Source organism: Penicillium verrucosum (genome assembly GCF_028828655.1).
Source record: "Penicillium verrucosum strain IBT 35672 chromosome Unknown utg000002l_segment0_segment0, whole genome shotgun sequence".
NCBI classification, from domain to species: domain Eukaryota; kingdom Fungi; phylum Ascomycota; class Eurotiomycetes; order Eurotiales; family Aspergillaceae; genus Penicillium; species Penicillium verrucosum.
Window position 1 is genome coordinate 5,707,493 of NW_026643211.1, and position 17,896 is coordinate 5,725,388.

A 17,896-nucleotide genomic window follows, 5' to 3' on the forward strand; every position below is an offset into this window, starting at 1 on the left:
TTATAACCGTTGAACCGAGTACGAAGTATAAAGGGGTTAGGTCTGATTTGTAGGTAGCTGGTAACCCACAGCTGACTCCTTCTACATTTTCTTTTTCTAATTTATTGAGACATTGAGACCCTGCGTCGAGGAAGAGGATGTATATGTACACCAATGACGTCCAATTTATCGATCTCTCACTCTAGCAAGCCCCAATCTCCATTGTTTCATAGGGCTTGGTGTTTGAAATTTAACCGGTTGTCAGAATTTGGAAGATGTTAGCTGGCAAGGGTGTCCGTGCCATTTCGGTGATGTGGGCAATGACTTTGGTCTCTTTTATTCTGGTGCCTCTTAGGCTCTATACACGAATCTATATCGTGAAGGGACTTGGAGTGGACGACCATGTCTTCAATTTGGCCTGGGTAGGTTTCCTTTCCCATTCCATCTATAAAAACCTCCCAAGGCAGAACTTGATAGAACGCTGACCTAACTCTAGGTATTTCTACTTCTTTACACCGTCTTTCTCACGATTGCTGGTGTACATGGATTTGGACAACCCATATACACCTTGGATTTGGACTCAGCCGCGAAGGCTATCTATAACGAACTGATTGGACAAACATTTGCCGTGTTAGGGATGGCAATTGCGAAGCTGTCACTGGGAATCTTCCTGCTTCGTATTGTTATCAAGCAATGGCATCGTATTTCAATCTGGATCTCGATGGTCAGTTTGTTTATTGTGTCGGTATTGACCGCCCTCGTCCTCTGGGTCCAGCGTCTTCCATCTCAATCTGTATATGACTCTCGCGTTCCAGGGCGTACCGTTATCCCTGTCACCCCTTTCTCCGTTTTGCTTGGCTGTATGTTCGATATCCTCGGCCTTTTATATATGAGCCATATGCTAATATTCATGCAATCTAGGCTGGTGTGCTGCTGTGGACTTCTACTTTGCTCTTCTTCCATGGATCTTCATTTGGAATCTTAACATGAAATTCAAGGAAAAGATGTCTATCGCAATCAGCTTGAGTCTAGGCTTCCTGTGCGTCACTTCAGTGTCCAGTCCTCTATGAATATAGACTAATGCCTTTTTTTATAGAGCCTGTATTTGCGGGGTTATCAGAACCGTTGAACTGGGCGGGCTGTCTAGCTCCAACTACACTGGTAAATCCACTCCTTAATCTTTTCAGTCCCTACACATCGCTAATTCCCAATGTGTTCCTTTTTTAGAGGATACCGTTGACCTCATAATTTGGTCCGCCGTTGAACTGGCTGTCACCCTTATCTGCGTTGGAATCCCCACTGTCCGCCCCTTATATCGCACCCTTGTCCATGGATCGCATCCAGAGAGCTCAGAGGGCAGATATGTCCAACATGACGACTCCAAACATTCCAGTCGCTTTCGCATGCGGAACTTGGCAAAGGACGCTACGGCTTTTAGTGTTGTAGAGGAGGGGCATACCGAGTCATATATTACTGGACATAGCCGGAGTGATGAAGAGGCTCTGGTGGGTCAGTTTGGAAGCGGTAATGGGGGTATTCGTATTCAAGAAGAGGTGCGAGTGGAGAGAGTATAAAGCTGCGTGGCCCTGTACTTGCCTTCAAATGAGATATTCTGGTCGTAGCCTTCAGCATACAGCTATTTTGGCTAGTTTGGCCAATTGAATATACACCATTCCTTTTTACACTATAAAGTGGTTGCCCTTCTAGTCCAGTTTCCGATATCCAGTTTTTGATATAAGCGAGGGCGATTACCACCATGCTCGAATGTTAAACCGCTGCTTCAGTTAGGTGAATGGCTCAGATTTGCCTATACAGATGATGCCATTGTGCCTACTGTCTTATATGGCCATCTCTTGCGAGGAAGGGTATCTAGGTTACTTTGCTATAGATTGCCAGTATTTTTCTTCAGATGACATGTGAAAAGACTTCGCTTATTTTTACTTTTCTTCCCAGGGTCTCGATCTTGGGTTATTGAAATTCTAGTTCCATTACCCAGCTCATTTAAATGTTGTTTAAGGGTTGTTATTTGAGGGTCTTCAACATGAGTAAATAAGTAAGTATACGCCAACATCAGAACTCTCTAAAGGGGAATACGGGAGTATCAATATAATTTAAATGGTATAGCTCCAATTATTTAATTCTTAGACTTCCAAGGTTGTGTTCTTTGAATTGAAGTTCAGTGGGAACGTTTCTTGTAGTTCGTTAAGTTTATATTAGTCCATGTTATGTGTTATATGGCTGCCTGCTGGAGACCTGGTTTTCTCAACTTTTTCCCTTCATTTCCCCCAACCTCCACTACTTTCAGCCCTATATTGCTTTGTTTTTATTTATTTTAATATTATCTTTGCTTGAAGGTACGCGGCTCTCTGTTTTCTAAAATGTATGAGTTTTTTTTTTTTTCTCTCTCTCTTTCGGGTATCTAACTGACAATCTCAATAGATCCACGCCCTGTAGCCTCCACCATGGCTGTCACCTCTATTTCAACCCCTTTCGACTGCATCCTTCCTTCCAGCAGCTCCGGTAGCTCCATTAAAAAGCCCATCAAGTCAGTCTCCAAGCCATGCTTTGGCTGTGACTGCGGCGATGAAGAGTGCGATTTCTGCATATGCACTGTGATGTGAGCTGGCTGTCATCCATCTCAATCTCCCTCGATCTACTCCATACTTTTTCTGGGAATTCCGGTGGTGGATGGTCTGATCGCATGTGGAGAGGTCACAAGAAAATTCTACGGGCGAATATATGCGGATCAGGGTCCAAAGGGGATCAGGGATACTCTGCATTTAATTTTCATTCCCGGTTTTGGATGGTTGGGTACATGTGATACTCTGAGCGCACTAATCTATTTATTATTTAATGGCCAATGGCTCTTTTTTTTTAGTTCGTAGTTTATATGAGCTCAGTAATCATGCATACGATATGAAAACTTATGGTTAGTCAGTCACTCATTGGTGCCTGAGGCATAAAATGAGTCAGCGGCCATTTTGTCAGCGGCTTTCGGGGCCAGACACCCGCAATCTTTTGAGCTTAATGGCCAATTTGCCTATTTGCCTATTGATATACAACATATAATGTATTCTCCTTCTAATGCGTCGGATGATCAGCCGCGGACACGGACTGCTCGTGCATGTGACTCCTGTTACAAAAGAAAGGTTAGATCTGTTCTTGATCAACTCTCGACCTTGTCGCTAAACGGGTCCCAGATCAAATGTGATGCTGCGCTTCCGCAGTGCAATTGGTGTAGTCACCATAATATTCCCTGCAAATTCGACAGAGTGGTGCAGAGGAAAAGAAAAAACGTCAACGATGAAGGGTGAGCCTGTACCTCGAGCTTGTTCTTTCCTATGTGTCTGACGATGAAGATAAAGACGCCCCAAAGTTTCACGGCTATCTGAGCGAATTAGTCGCATCGAACAGCTTCTGGCAGAGAACTTAATGGCGGATCAAATCTCTGGTATAGTGTCTCTTCAATATGCAGACCTAGGAGCATCCCGAGACTAATTGGCAAAAGTGTCTGAAGACTCGCCTCAACCTTACGAAGCCAACACGACAGCCACCAACTCGCCAAGCAACACCCATCCTCCAGACCCATCGGCAGTGCGGGTTCACTTTGCAGGCAAAGAGTTGGGTGCCATCAGTTTACTCACAGGCACACCGTTTCTCTTTCCCGAGGGACAGGAATGGATCAAAGCGCGCACAGGACAGCATAGTGCAATTGACAGACTTAGTCCAGCCCGAGCACCTTGGGACAAAGAGCGTGGACAAACCTTCAATGCTGTTTTGATGAACATGAACATGAACCCTAACACTTGCAATCCCTATGAACTTCCCGACTGGAGAACAGTGCAGGTGTACTTCCAAGCATATAAGAGTTCCAAGGTGATGCAGCGCATCTTTCCTATTATAGATCTGGATCTTTTCGAGGAGACCCTCAACAAAGCTTACAGTCAGTCGACATCTACTCTCAAATATGGCCAAGCTAGTGCCCGAGTTTGTGTCATTGCATTTCTTACCTTTGTTTCTCGCCTACCCCACGTCAAAACCATTGTCAACACGGCTACTACATCCTTTCCAGTCGATCATGATCTACTTGCCACCAAAGCGCAGTTCTTTATGCCTCAAGTATTACAAGAGTCTGCCAGTCTGGACGCAGCCCAGGCTGTTACTATGTTGGTAAGTGAGCCGCTCTGGTGCATAATTTCGATAACTGACCAGTGAATCGATCAGACTCTCTTCGAATTATCTTCGGGAAATATGCGGGCAACAAACTACTATGCGGCGATTGCTGCGCGACTCATCTTCATGCTTGGTGGCAATCTTTTCATCGGTCACGCCACCGCGACGGATGCGCGCGGCCAGAAAAACCATGCACAACTACGGAATCTATTTTGGATCTGCTACACGATTGATAAGGACCTTGCCCTGCGCACGGGTCAGCCACCTACTATCACTGACGAAAATTGTGAGCTGACGCTTCCGCCGGGCTATCTCGATCGAGCATTCTTGGATGTGGACGACGAAGAGGCCCCATGGTACGGCCCAGTATTTCCATTCGACTTGCGCTTGAGTATGATCAAATCCCGAGCGTATCGAGAACTATATTCAGTCAGCTGTCTCCAAAAATCAGATGCCGAGTTGCTCAAGTCAATCCGAGAACTCGACGACGCGCTAGAAGAATGGCGGCTATCAGTCCCTCCTAAATGGCGTCCAACCATGTCCTTTTCTTCCGAAACCTCTGATCCAAACATGGGTATGAACACTGTCATGCTGCGTTTGAACTATCACCTATGTATGACCATCATCCATCAAGCGAGTGGAAGATGCAAGGCATGGATGCAAGGACAAAGTGGCATGATGGACGGGGTGAGTTCAAGTGTGGCACTTTCAGTAGAGGCCAGTCGATCAAGTCTATGTTACCTCGAGGCGGCAGAACATGTGGTGGTCGATGGAGTTTTCTGGTAGGTGTTCCTTGCCATGGCTATCTAGAACTTAAGCTAATCCCTCCTAGGACTCTCATCTTCTACCCCATGTCCGCGCTGCTCACTATCTTCTGCAACATTCTTCAGAACCCATTGGATCCACATTCGCGGGAAGACCTGGGCCGATTGAATGTCGCCACGGTTATGATTGAGCGCATCTTCTCACGGAAACTACCTGAAACTGAGCTTGTGCACTTCAAAATGGTCGCTGATTTCATTGTGGAATTGAAACGATTGGCCGAGTGTGCCATTGACAAGGCCTGGGCGGAGCAGCGCGCCGCCTCGCATTGATTTGCACATTGTTTTCTTCCTGTTGTTAGCGTGAGGAGTTTATCGGTTACGGTACTTAAGATTGATTGAAATATTACTATAGATAGGAGACGGTCATTTGGATTGCATGAGGTAGAGATGGCCAGAGCAGTATTTAATAGAATGACATCTCATCAATGATGCAGTTTGCAGTTGTAAGCGAGAATTCCCGGCAGATATCCACGGAACACTAGCATGTTGCTGGCTTCTCAAGTGTATGGAATAGGATTTCGAGCCAGCCTATGGCTCAGATATTGCAGTGTTCTGAAACGAGGTGCGGTTGGCGGTGGCAGCTCGTTGGAACATCGGAGAATGTCCTCCAGATATTGGTGCGGTCCAATATCTGCCTCGGGATGATGCGAAATGCGCTATGATCCAATCGACACATCACGGCGTCATATTTAGCAGCCCAGTGAGAGCTTGCGTGCCCATAAGACTGGGATAGAGCACCCGATGGACATATTGTTGGATGTTGGATGTTGATGAATCCTCGGTTGAGATTCTTCCGCGTTGGGCTATTCAAGGACGAAGTTGACCTTTGAACCCAGTGTCACATTTGAGCACAGCATAGGAAAAGTTCGGTCATTCGACTCGGAGAAGGCAATACTGTTCAAATTCAGAAAAAGAAGCCCGTCGTTGGATTCAATTTTCTTTGTCCAGTAGATCCCAGATCAACCGAGAGTGTTCATCGGCCTTTTCTTTCAGCGCTTTGGCCCGGTCGGTATCGTCTTCTGACCCAGTTGCACTCACGCGATTGCCCTCGGCTTGCAACTGCTCTAGTACACTCTCAACCTCCGCTTTGACTTTGTCCATTTGTCTCATTTCCTCTCGGCTGTGATTGAGCTGCTCTTCCATCATCATAATGAGCGATTCGCGGGCTTGGTGAGGACGGTAGAGGTTGAGAAGGTGGTGCGCATTGATGAACAAGTTGCGTAGATCTTCGACCTTGGATTCGAATTGTTCCGGCGAAACCGACAAGATACCGGTAAACTCTAGGAAATTAAGGAGCAGGGACTTGCTGATCTTGAGAAGGTAATATGCGTGGTTGAGAGGGGGGGAGGGCTGTGAGTTCTGTTCAGTACCAGCTGCGGGGGGTTCTGGGTAGAGCTGTTCGATTCCCTGTTCTTGTAATGATGGCAAGGTTGTAGACATCTATTTCAGAGTCAGCATTGTCAGGTACGGAGAATTCAGGTGTAGGTGGACGCACGGTTTGCAATTCGCCAAAGACACTGTATTGTCCCTCGGGGATATCGGGCGGCACCAGGTACCGGAGCTCTGAGGGGAGCTCCAGAGCGCGCAATTCGGCTGATGACCATTGCTTGTTCTTATTTGACCGTCCATCTTCCTTCTTGGAAGCTTCAGCCTTGATCTGCTCCACCTTGTCGATATTCTCGCGCGTAAAGTGTTTCCATAATGGCGGTGGGGGCGCAAATGCAGTGTTCACGGCTCGTTGTTGGCTCTCGTCGGCCATATCGATCAGCAAGAAGGTAATGGATATGAGAAAGGAGAGAAAAAGAAAGCCAAGTGAGCAGAGTGGAAGTTCCTCTTTGCGAAAGACAGAGCGGAGAGAGGCGGTGACGTGGTCTGTGCTTCCGCAATGTGTCGAATGTCAACTTGACCTTTTTTTTCTCAATTTCGACATGCTCCCAGTGAAGATCAAAGGATCTTCCTGAAGTCCTCGGCAGTTGTGCAGGATGCCTCACAATGGTTTGGGGAACGGGTCAACCCCGATTCTACAACGCGTTGGACTCGCTGGTGCTGCAGCTCGCTTTGTGCAACGCACCTATGCCGCCGACTACATCGCATTGGGATTTCTCGTGGCAGGATGGGTACTAGTAAGTCCTAAAAGATATTAATGGTACATACTACACACACTAACACATCAATAGATTCAATTATTCGTGGACCCATTCCATCGCATGTTTTCGCTGGATAACAAGGCCATTCAGTACCCGTTCGCCGTCCATGAACGAGTTCCTGTTTGTAAGTCAATTGCCAATAATACGATCTATTTCCCTTTATTCTAACGGGGAGTAATAGTGTGGTCGGTCATCTTCGCTGGTCTGATTCCTTTCCTGGTTATTCTCGCTTGGTCCGCAATGTTTCGCGCCGGTGTTCAAAAAACGCAAGTGACAGTACTCGGGCTATTCGTGGCTTTGATGTTGACCTCGTTCCTGACGGACATAATAAAAAACGCAGCGGGGAGACCACGTCCAGACTTGTTGTCGCGCTGCAAACCTTCCCGGGGTACATCGAACAATGCGCTGGTCGCATGGACCGTCTGCACAGAGTCCAACCAGCACATCCTACAAGAGGGATGGAGGAGCTTCCCTAGTGGACATAGCAGCTTCTCTTTTGGTGGTCTGGGCTATCTATATCTGTAAGTTGTTCTTCAAACGCACAGCGCTGGGACACTCGATCTAACAATGACCCTATAGCTTCTTGTGTGGTCAAATGCATGTCTTCCGTCCTCGAACAGATCTTGGACGCTGTTTGCTTGCGTTTTTCCCATTACTATGTGCTTTGATGGTCGCCCTCTCCCGTCTAGCCGATTATCGACATGATGTATATGATGTGACGTGTGGAGGACTCTTGGGTATGCTGATAGCTTGGTTCTCGTACCGCCGCTACTATCCACCGCTGCGGTCGGTCATGTGCGATGTTCCTTACGACAAAGCTGATATTGCTGGACCCGATGGATTTGCTAAATTAGGTGATGAGGAAGCTCTTGCGCAGCCCTTCATTTCACGCGGTAATCCCTCGGAGGGAAACTATCAGCTTCAAGATATAGAGCCATCTCGATGCACCTAGCGCTTACTTTTGACATCATGTCATGTTCTTTTTGGCCTGGCGCACTCACTCGCATTCTTAGAGGCCTTTTGCTGCTGGACCCTTGTCTTGAAGACATCTGAAAGGGAACAACATGGTAGTCTTGGGATATTTCCATTGCTCTCATACGTACTGTAGGATTTTTCTGCATCACATCTGCCGAGGTATAAAGCAACTCGGAATGATATCTCGTCAAGATATCCATTATTTTGGTCTATTGTGTCAGGCTCTACCCACTCCCTGTCTATATGATGTTCCCAAAATTTGGACATGGCACAAAATAATTAACATCATTTCACCACATAGCTAACTCGCGAGTTTCCTTGTTTTCTTGAAATCTTCTTCACCGTCACAGGTCCACACAAATCGGTCGTATCGACATGCGTACCTCCGCAGGGGTACACTTCAGCGCCGACGATGTTAACGACACGGGACTTTTCACCTGCAGGCACCAAACTGCGATCAGGAATCAATCGCTCCAGTCCACGCGAGCGAAAATCCTCTTCATCCCACCATTCGATTTGAACAGGCATTTTGGCAGCGACATATGTATCTAGCTTGTTCTGGATAGAATCCTTCCATTTTCCGTCAATTGAACCTTGAAACTCACATGCTGCCGAGTCGGGGAAGTGTGAGGCCTTCAGTTCATCGAAGTTCTCAATCTCTTTCTCCAAAAGATGTCGAACTGATGCACCTAGTACATGGCCGGCAGTGTGCAAACGTGAACATAGTAAACGCTTTTCTACATCAATTGCCTGCTGGATGGTCTCGCCCTTTTTGAAAGCGGATGATGAGTTCTCGAAGAGACCGAGGTGAAGCACCTGTCCATTGGCATCTGTGCGAACAGCAATGACTGTGAAAGTGCCCGATGGGCCTTTTAACACACCCGTATCGGAAGGCTGGCCGCCACCTTGGGGATGGAAAATGGTTTTCTCAGTGACAATGACATGGTGTTCCTCGCTGGCATCTTTGAAGAGCACACGACTGGATTCTTCGAGGGCATTGAAAGGGGTAACGGCCGTCACTGTGGTTTCAAGAATGTGCAGATTGGCGTTATGCTGGAAGACCAGAATGGTGCGAAGTGAAGTCATATTTTGCTGTGATATTCAATATACCCCAGTCGACTCCAGTCGACCCCAGTGGACAAGTTGGAGGGAAGAAAGGAGTTGAGGCGGGGCAAGAGGGGAGATAACGGCAAATCCACCTCCCACTTGGTACATACTAACTAACTAACTAACTAGTTTGTTAGTTAGTTAGTTAGTTAGTTAGTTATATATGTAACTACTAGATGATCATTAAAGACAGGATTGAAATCATACCTGTAGACCAAAATATTTCCGTTCTAACCTTTGGAGTCGAAGATATCCGGTCCTCCGGCTATTCTTTACCTTAGCGATTGACCAGCTCATCTTTTCGGTTATTCTTATATCTTAGCGAATATCGTGCATTTCCCTATTTATCTTCGGCTTGTGTATTGATATTGGCTTATATATCTTGCAGGTTGAATTATAAAAGTCCAGATTAATCACAACTGTCTTCGTTATTCCCATTTACTTTACTTCCTAAATACCACCATTATGTCTGATACACACCCCTTCGATCCTCTTGGGCCCCAGGAAATCACCAAGGTATATATCCTCTCTATCAATCAAAAATGGAATATTCTATTCACCATGTAGTAGGCAGCAAAAGTTGCCCAAGAGCTACTCCACGGAAAAAGCTTCAACTTTCGCGTCATCACCTTGAAAGAACCCCCAAAGCAGGAGATGATAGCATTCTTGGAGAGAGAATATCTTGAGCAGCCCCAAATCTCCCGACCAGCTCGTATCGCTCATATCCAAGTCATCGTTCGTGGTGATTCGGGGCCAAACGAACTTAGCGAGCTCCTGGTGGATCTAGACCGGAGTGCTGTCGTTCAACGAGAGATCCTGGTGGGAAAACACTCGTTTATTGACTCCGCTTATATGAAGGATGTTGAAAATGCTTGTATGGCAGATGAAAGGGTACAGAATGAAATCGGAAAGTTGAGGCTACCTGAAGGGGCCTCGGTCGTTGTCGAACCATGGGCTTATGCCACTGATGGGATGAACGACATGTCGGAGCGAACTAGCATGGTCAGTATCGATGTGTGCAATGTATTAATCCCAGCTAACATAAGATGCATAGTGTTGGTTCTATATGCGACTGGTGGACAATCCCGACGCCAACTATTACGCATATCCACTTGATTTGTGTGCGGAGGTCTCTGAGCATCTCAAGGTGACCAAGGTCTACCATTTACCTTCGTCCGAGAGTGAGAGGGTTCATGCAGAAGCACGACCATATGATCCTTGCAAGATCCATTCCACTACTATGAGTGAATACCATCCCAGTCTACGACCACCACCGCGCACAACCACCAAGCCCTACCAGGTTGTCCAGCCAGATGGGGTGTCCTTCAAGTCACATGGAAACCTGTTAACCTGGGAGAAATGGACTATGCGCGTGGGTTTCAATTATCGTGAGGGCCTCACATTACACGACATCCGTTATGACGGTCGGAGTCTCTTCTACCGATTGTCTCTGGCAGAGATGTTCGTGCCTTATGGTGATCCTCGTGCTCCGTTTCCACGCAAAGCTGCATTTGACCTTGGGAACGATGGTGCTGGGATTAATGCGAACAACTTATCCCTTGGATGTGATTGCCTGGGACTGATTAAATATTTTGATGGGTGGCACAACACTTCCTCGGGAGAACCATTGAAATTGCCCAATGTCATCTGCTGTCATGAGCAAGACGATGGGATTTTATGGAAGCACACAAACTTCCGGACAGGAAATGCCGCCGTAGTGAGATCACGTATTCTGGTCTTGCAGACGATCATCACAGTCAGCAACTATGAGTATATCTTTGCTTTCCATTTTGGCCAAGATGCTTCGGTTCATTACGAAGTTCGGGCCACTGGGATCCTGTCTACCAGTCCTATCAACATTGGCGACGAAGTTGGATATGGTACTATTGTTGCCCCGGGTGTCCTTGCGCCATATCATCAACACCTTTTTTCTCTTCGTATTGATCCTGCGATAGATGGTGTTGCAAACTCGTTGCAAGTTGAAGAGTCCAACCCTTTGCCCTTTAACGACCCATCCGTTCGGAATCCGTTCGGGGTCGGGTACACAACACATTCAAAGATTGTGACAGATGAGGGGGGTTGGATCTTGATTTTAACAAGAATCGCACGTTCAAGATCATCAATGAGGCAAAAGTCAATCCTATTACCGGCACGCCGGTGGGATTCAAACTCGTTCCATTCTACAGCCAACTGCTACTGGCCCATCCAGAGTCTTTCCATGCAAAGCGATCCGAGTATGGAAACCATGCAATCTGGATCACTCGTTATAACGATGACGAGCTTTTTCCGGCTGGTAATCATACTATGCAGTCCCTCGGCGGCGAAGGGATCAACTCAACCATTACTCGGCGGAGAAATGACCCGGACTCCAAGTCAACAGTGCGAAACGAAGACATAGTTATTTGGCACACATTTGGATCGACGCACAATCCAAGAATCGAGGATTGGCCAGTGATGCCATCTGAAAGGATGGTGGTTGGTCTCAAACCGGTCAACTTCTTTACGGGAAACCCAAGTTTAGATGTTGCTGTGTCCAGTCAAGAGAATAACAAGAGTAAACTTGTTGAAGTCGAGTCAAGCGAACATGCATGTTGTTCTCCTATTAAAATGTGAATTGCAATGACAAAGACAAAGTTGAAACATTCAGTCATCGCTGATATTGGTAAACAATTTTATATATTCCAATCCACGTTTCCCAGCCACGCCGCATTGTCCAAGTCAAAGGTAGTTAGATCGATATCAAAGCCCAAGTGTTCAATGGGAAGCGGAAGCTCTTTCTTCAATTCAGGCAAACAGGCGTCAAGTCGTGATACAACCTTTTGAGTCGGAAGATAGAGTCAACAGTGGCAATCCAAGCTATCTATCAAGCCGTTGCTTCGCTGCGAGGACATATAGCATGCCCGACACGTCCACAGGTTCCTTCCTTTTATAAGAGCTCTTTCTGCCAAACATGACCGCCTTAAAATGCAAAATAGTTGGGGCAATGACCTTAAGAGACCATAAAATATAGCGTGTTGATAGGTCCCTACATATTATATTTGGGTGAATGTTTGTATTCTCTCTATGGCGGGGGTGGATCCAAAATGTCGGGTCTTTTTGCCCTTCTCGGGTTCTGACTTGAACTTCATCTTGAACTTCTTTTATAAATTGATAACCCTTTTGCCTTCTCATTCAGATGACAATTTCATATTTAAATCCACTCCAGATGTCTTCCTCCCGGAAACCCAAAGTCCAAATTCTACTCTCCGTGGATTTCGATGCCGTCTCGGGCTTTCTAGGCACTGGTGCTTCGGCTACAACCAATCTAGCCGATTACAGCAGTGGCTTTTTCGCAGGTCAAGTCGGAGTTCCACGCTTATTACGCCTGTTTGAGAAACATGGAATTAGTTCCTCGGTGACTTGGTTTGTGCCCGGTCATTCAATGGAATCATTCCCAGAAGAAACCAATGCAATTGTTCAGTCGGGCGCCGAAATCGGTTGCCATGGATATGCGCACGAGGGCTCCAGTCAAATGACCGAATCACAGGAGAGAGAAGTCGTCGCCAAATGTGTGCAATTGGCAACCGACTTGACCGGAAAGAAACCTCGAGGATGGAGGGCGCCATTATATCAATTACGAACACACACCATTCAAGTTCTAGAAGAGTTTGGATTTTTATACGGTATATTATTTTTTCTCGTATCATACCTCACTACCAGAAAACTAGAAACTAAATTCAGCCCAGATTCCTCTCTCACGCATCATGATTCGTCGTTGTACTTTATCCCTCGAATGTCAGAACCCACGGCCATTGACTTTTCACCTTCCAAATCTGCTTCTACTTGGATGAAACCCCTTCCTGCCCCTGGAGCCAGGACTCCCCAGACTTTGGTTGAGATTCCATGCAATTGGTATATGGAGGACATGACACCCCTTGGTTATCTGCCAGCGGCCCCAAACTCGCATGGATTTGTCAGTCCGACCACCATTGAGCAGAATTGGAAGTCGCGATTCGCATTCCTCTACAGTGAGGCTCTCGAAAAATCAATTGAGGAAGATTCTGAGCAAGGCTTTGTTTTCCCTTTGGTCCTACACCCCGATACTAGTGGAATGGCCCATGTGATTGGGATGATTGACCGAATGATTTCGTGGCTCAAACAGCAGGGAGATGGGGTTGAATTTGTGACATATGGCGATTGTGCAGCCGAGTGGAAAAAGAATGTTTGAGTACAATATTTTCAATTCATTCTGTTTGCTTGTACTATAGTTATCATATATCATAGTTGGTTAACTAGTACATACCATATTGTACAGTAAATTAAACCTGGGGATATCTGGATTTGGCGGGGTGGCCAAAGACCCTTATCCGCCACTCGCAACCTCCAATTTTCTTTGCCGACTTCAACTATCTCAACCTCCTATCTTTGACCCTGGCAGGCTAATTCATACCATGTGAAGTTTATATATCCACAATTGGTAACTCGTATGCCACGAAGAAAAGCTGCAGACCGCACAGGTCCGGTGAAAACCCGATCTCGGGATGGATGCAAAGAATGCCGGGCAGGTCGTGTTCGATGTGACACCAAAAAGCCTCTTTGCACACGTTGTCGAGAGAAAGGATTGCCATGCACGAAGAATCTGGTTTTAAAATGGGAATCGGAATTTATCAGTCGTGGGGTGGCATTTGGGCGTGCAGGTGTTTGGAACAAAACCGGCGCAATTCAACCCACACACGGCTCCGTTTCCTCGGAAATGCATGAGTGGTGCCCAGTGCCAACTATTAGCCCTTGGGGCTTCATAAACAGCGGTGTGTCGACATTCGAACACCCAGATGAAGTGAACGTGGACTTCGACGAGTTGAATGCACTGGTTTCGGTTGCACAAACCTCCGACTCACCATTTTCCAGAAACCACCAAATATGGTCCTGGTTACAACATTTCCCACATCTCAGAGGGCTCAGCCTAAATTCCAACCCAAGCCTCCCGCCGTCTCTTGCACCGTTTCCAGAGCTATCCAAACCTGGGCACGGAGAGCTATTTGATTACTATCTTCAACAAGTGTGCCCTCGCACAACCGCCAGCTCCACATTTTCTTCGCCGTTTGCCTCTGTGATTCTTCCATTCTGTCTATCAGCTTCTCCTACGCTTTTCAAGGCCATTCAAGCATTGGGAGCCTGCCACTGGTCAAGGAGCAATCCACGCTATGGTGCAATCGGCCTGCGTTTCAAATCAGAGGCTTTGAGAGATCTTCGCCGACGGCTTTCGTCAGAGGGAACTTTGACATGCTCGATGGATCCTGAAGTACTGGTTATCATGATCATGCTATGTTTATACGAGATAGTAGACAAGTGTGATCAACAATGGATCATCCATCTCAAAGGGGCCAACGATTTAATCCGACTGCGAAGAAAACAGCAAATAGCATTATTGCAGTCAACCGCCCCATCGGATCCCGTGACGACTTTTGCAGAGCAATTCTTTGCCTTCCAGGATGTCATGGGTCGAACAGCTTGTGCCAAAGAGGTCTTGTTTGGTACCGACTACTGGAAACCGGACGAACGCAACATCGATCTTTGGATGGGATGTAGTCCCGAATTGGTCTCGATCCTGGCCAAAATCACAGATATGAGTCGAACCAGGAGACAAAATACGTCCGAGGCGGACAAGGCATCGTTCTCACTACGTGCGGCGTCCCTTGAGCGCCAACTAGAAAACTTGGTCCAAGAGGTGGGAGAGGGTGACGAAGAAATGCTTGGTCTGGTTGCAGATTCCAAGCGATTGGCTGCCATGCTTTACTTACACTGTTCTTTGTATGGGGCTGGGCCTACCACACCATTGGTGAAGAGTTATGTGCGCCAAATCCTGCGAGTCGTATCGGAGCTTCTCGACTGTAAATCGCTGGTCAATGTGACATGGCCAGTCTTTGTGGCAGCTGTTGAGCTTGACCCATCCGATGATGAGCTCTGCCCGGAATCGGAAACGGAATCAGGGTCGGGACGAGCGATTGTGCTACGTTCCCTGGCAACATTGGCCGATTCAACGATCTCGAACATTGCTAGAACAAGGGCAGTGATCACCAAGTTATGGCAGACACGCGATTCTGATTTGATCAAGGGAACCACTCTGCAGAATGAATACAATGATTGGGAATGGCATGTGGTGCCAATCAGCAATGCCATGAGTCTAGCGTGAGGGCATGAGCCAGGAAGAATGAACATGATGAATCTCTGTATATTAGAGAGGCATTGAATGATCGATTAATTCTATATCTTTCAGCTCAATTATATATCCGGAACGTATACAATGGTACAATAACTATATATATGTACACATGTATAACTAGATCACTCACTCTACGATATGAGGGGTGTGTCCGCATCGGGTTAGTGCGTTGTCATCTGATCTCGTTAACCGCTCAGAGCCAGCGACCTGCAACCGCAATGTAGACCTCACATCGACCCGAATACTGTGTATATCTTGTTATAAACCACAGTGCATGCGCTCTACGGGCGTCAATTCCAGTGTTGCCCCCATTTCCTGCCTCGGTGCCGACGAATGATGCCCTTCACTGTACGCCCTTGCTCTGAATCGATAAATCAGATCAAAGTGACTTGAATATGGCACAGGTGCGACCTCCAGCGCCAGGGCGCAGTACATCAGCCCAAGGGTTTGAAAGCAAACTCAGTCAACAATTAGCTCAGCCTCAGCAAACAGACCTGGAACACCAACTTGAACAGTCGCGCTCTCCCAAGTCGCGTTCATTGTCCGATGCGTCCAGACCTACATTCTCCACTCAACCATCCACTGGTGATCTCAGTCGAGCATCAACCAAAGACGATAATGCAATACCCGCTCTCCCCGCAACACCTCGGAGATCAAGTGCATCGCATTCGAACCTCTCGCTAAACTTGCCTTCCAAACCCGCCGTGTCGCCATCACTTACAAACCGCGCCCCCCTCTCTCCTAAACTTGACCCATCACATATCTACGGATCTCCAGGATCTGTTCTCCCTCGACGATCTCGGGGCCTCGACTTCTCACGCGCATGTACGAACCTTCACCATTCTACCCTAGCCGAGTCTTCCCCGGATTCGTCTCCCACCGTTGGAGGGCGAGGCATGGCAATACCCCAGCGACGCGGATCACTTGGAGCGACATCCGTCCCACCGTTTTCAACATCGGGTCCGGCAGACCGTACAACAATTTCAAGCTCCATGTCGAGTGTGAATATGATGGAGTCGGACACGAGTAGTAGTGAGGAGGAAGATGAGTCGATGGCTGATCGCGACGATATTATTATCAATACGCCGCAGCCGACTCGCATAAGTGCTCCGAGTCCATTTGCCAGCAATCTGCAGAGCCCGGGCAACGAGTGGATGGGAGGATATTCACAAGCCGCTGCCAGCTTGATGAGTTTCCAACGCGCGCGCTTTCGCAAAGGCCGTAGTCGCCACAGCTCCAGCAGTGCGAGTGGAAACAGTACAAAGCCTAGTCCTACCCCTCACTCTCCGCCCATAATGAAGAGTGTCGAGCACTCCAGTGGATATTTTGCCCCGCGACAGACTGCGCATTCACGCAGAGCGAGTCTCAGTCTTGGCACACGCGACCTGCGTTTGTCCGATATGAGCGACGATAGTGAGAGTCGTGCAACGCGGAGCGGAAGCCCAATTCCCACTCCACACCCGGAAGGTGGCGGCCCACTGGGAGTAATTCGTCGCGCGGTGACCCGGCGTGGGAGCTTACTTGTAAGTTAGTACTTTTCTCATTCAGTGGCCCAGAAGTTAACCCCAGTGACAGCCCAAAACCAAGACCTTTGCGCGCATTCGTGCCGCTTTGATGGAGGAGGGTGCTCCAGTTGATCACGATATGAAACGAGAGGCAGAAGTGGTCCGGCAGGTCCGCGACACTGAACCTGAATCAACCCCTGCACTCGGCGAGTTCCCATCATTGCAGCCCTCGACCTCGTTTGATTCGACAGCGACAGAGGACCCCGCGGTCAAAGCGGGCATGGACACAGCATATACGGATACTTTTGGCAAGCAAGCCAGTCGCAACTCGGGCGGCGTCGAGTTTTGGAACTCGTTTGATGGGCGATACCGAACCCCACCCCCGGCTCGTCAGGGCGGTCCCTCGTCTATAGCAGATGAGGATATGTTTATGGATATGACTCCGTCCACAGCCATCAACTCTCTTACCGCCGAATCCTTCAAGCAGCGTTCCCGCTCTTCCACACCCCATGCTCCGGGCATGCCAACTATCGGGGAGATTTGTCGCAAGCGGCGTCGTGACGATGACTTCGATCCTAATCTTTTCAAGCGCCGGGCTGTCTCTCCTAGTGTGAGTGTTCAAAGCAGCCCAGTGATGACTCACTCCCACAATGTCAATGATACTGGCCCAAACATCTGGGGTCCACCACCCAAGCCGGGCCTCGGTGCACCGTTCTCGGAACGACTCAGTGCTGAATCGAGCAATCGAACGATCCCTCATGCTGGAGGTGTGAAACGCGTCGGCCTGCAAGGGATGACCGAAGCCAGTGATGGCTTTATGAATATGAGCATTGATTAAAAACGATAGTTTTGGATTTGCGCAACAGAATTCGATATCGTTATTCGCTCTCAGGGTTACGGGGGGAGTTATTTTTTTCTGTGAGGGTTTTCAAGAGCATGGTGTTATTTGGATATGGATATTTCACGATACACATTTGTTTTTCC

General features: G+C 47.7%; 9 protein-coding genes across 9 annotated transcripts; 7 read left to right on the forward strand and 2 right to left on the reverse strand.

The window, feature by feature from the left end:
* Positions 1–254: 254 nt before the first annotated feature.
* Positions 255–1,553, forward strand: N7516_007758 (uncharacterized protein; the record flags this gene model as incomplete). Its single annotated transcript, XM_057220478.1, has 5 exons — positions 255–401; positions 476–839; positions 901–1,018; positions 1,076–1,140; positions 1,207–1,553. 5 exons carry the CDS (start codon positions 255–257, stop codon positions 1,551–1,553), a joined length of 1,041 nt encoding a protein of 346 aa, XP_057074569.1.
* Positions 1,554–2,420: 867 nt separating this feature from the next.
* Positions 2,421–5,246, forward strand: N7516_007759 (putative C6 transcription factor; the record flags this gene model as incomplete). Its single annotated transcript, XM_057220479.1, has 5 exons — positions 2,421–2,596; positions 3,345–3,430; positions 3,488–4,149; positions 4,204–4,934; positions 4,985–5,246. Coding segments are annotated over 5 exons (1,917 nt in total), but the record flags the coding sequence as incomplete, so codon positions are not given.
* Positions 5,247–5,906: 660 nt separating this feature from the next.
* med7 (mediator complex subunit MED7) lies at positions 5,907–6,735 on the reverse strand (the record flags this gene model as incomplete). Its single annotated transcript, XM_057220480.1, has 2 exons — positions 5,907–6,416; positions 6,472–6,735. The coding sequence occupies 2 exons, from the start codon at positions 6,733–6,735 to the stop codon at positions 5,907–5,909; spliced, it is 774 nt and encodes a 257-aa protein (XP_057074571.1).
* A 189-nt stretch (positions 6,736–6,924) lies between these two features.
* N7516_007761 (phosphatase PAP2 family protein) lies at positions 6,925–8,075 on the forward strand (the record flags this gene model as incomplete). Its single annotated transcript, XM_057220481.1, has 4 exons — positions 6,925–7,099; positions 7,154–7,247; positions 7,305–7,644; positions 7,703–8,075. Exons 1-4 carry the CDS (start codon positions 6,959–6,961, stop codon positions 8,073–8,075), a joined length of 948 nt encoding a protein of 315 aa, XP_057074572.1. The 5' UTR covers positions 6,925–6,958.
* A 308-nt stretch (positions 8,076–8,383) lies between these two features.
* N7516_007762 (putative alanine--tRNA ligase) lies at positions 8,384–9,184 on the reverse strand (the record flags this gene model as incomplete). Its single annotated transcript, XM_057220482.1, has 1 exon — positions 8,384–9,184. One exon carries the CDS (start codon positions 9,182–9,184, stop codon positions 8,384–8,386), a length of 801 nt encoding a protein of 266 aa, XP_057074573.1.
* A 486-nt stretch (positions 9,185–9,670) lies between these two features.
* On the forward strand, positions 9,671–11,818 carry N7516_007763 (amine oxidase; the record flags this gene model as incomplete). The annotated part of the gene is made up of 4 exons (XM_057220483.1): positions 9,671–9,721; positions 9,776–10,207; positions 10,260–11,267; positions 11,306–11,818. The coding sequence occupies 4 exons, from the start codon at positions 9,671–9,673 to the stop codon at positions 11,816–11,818; spliced, it is 2,004 nt and encodes a 667-aa protein (XP_057074574.1).
* A 592-nt stretch (positions 11,819–12,410) lies between these two features.
* On the forward strand, positions 12,411–13,412 carry N7516_007764 (polysaccharide deacetylase family protein; the record flags this gene model as incomplete). Its single annotated transcript, XM_057220484.1, has 2 exons — positions 12,411–12,867; positions 12,931–13,412. 2 exons carry the CDS (start codon positions 12,411–12,413, stop codon positions 13,410–13,412), a joined length of 939 nt encoding a protein of 312 aa, XP_057074575.1.
* Positions 13,413–13,937: 525 nt separating this feature from the next.
* N7516_007765 (fungal specific transcription factor domain-containing protein) lies at positions 13,938–15,377 on the forward strand (the record flags this gene model as incomplete). Its single annotated transcript, XM_057220485.1, has 1 exon — positions 13,938–15,377. The coding sequence occupies one exon, from the start codon at positions 13,938–13,940 to the stop codon at positions 15,375–15,377; it is 1,440 nt and encodes a 479-aa protein (XP_057074576.1).
* Positions 15,378–15,802: 425 nt separating this feature from the next.
* Positions 15,803–17,750, forward strand: N7516_007766 (uncharacterized protein; the record flags this gene model as incomplete). The annotated part of the gene is made up of 2 exons (XM_057220486.1): positions 15,803–16,930; positions 16,983–17,750. The coding sequence occupies 2 exons, from the start codon at positions 15,803–15,805 to the stop codon at positions 17,748–17,750; spliced, it is 1,896 nt and encodes a 631-aa protein (XP_057074577.1).
* Positions 17,751–17,896: the final 146 nt, after the last annotated feature.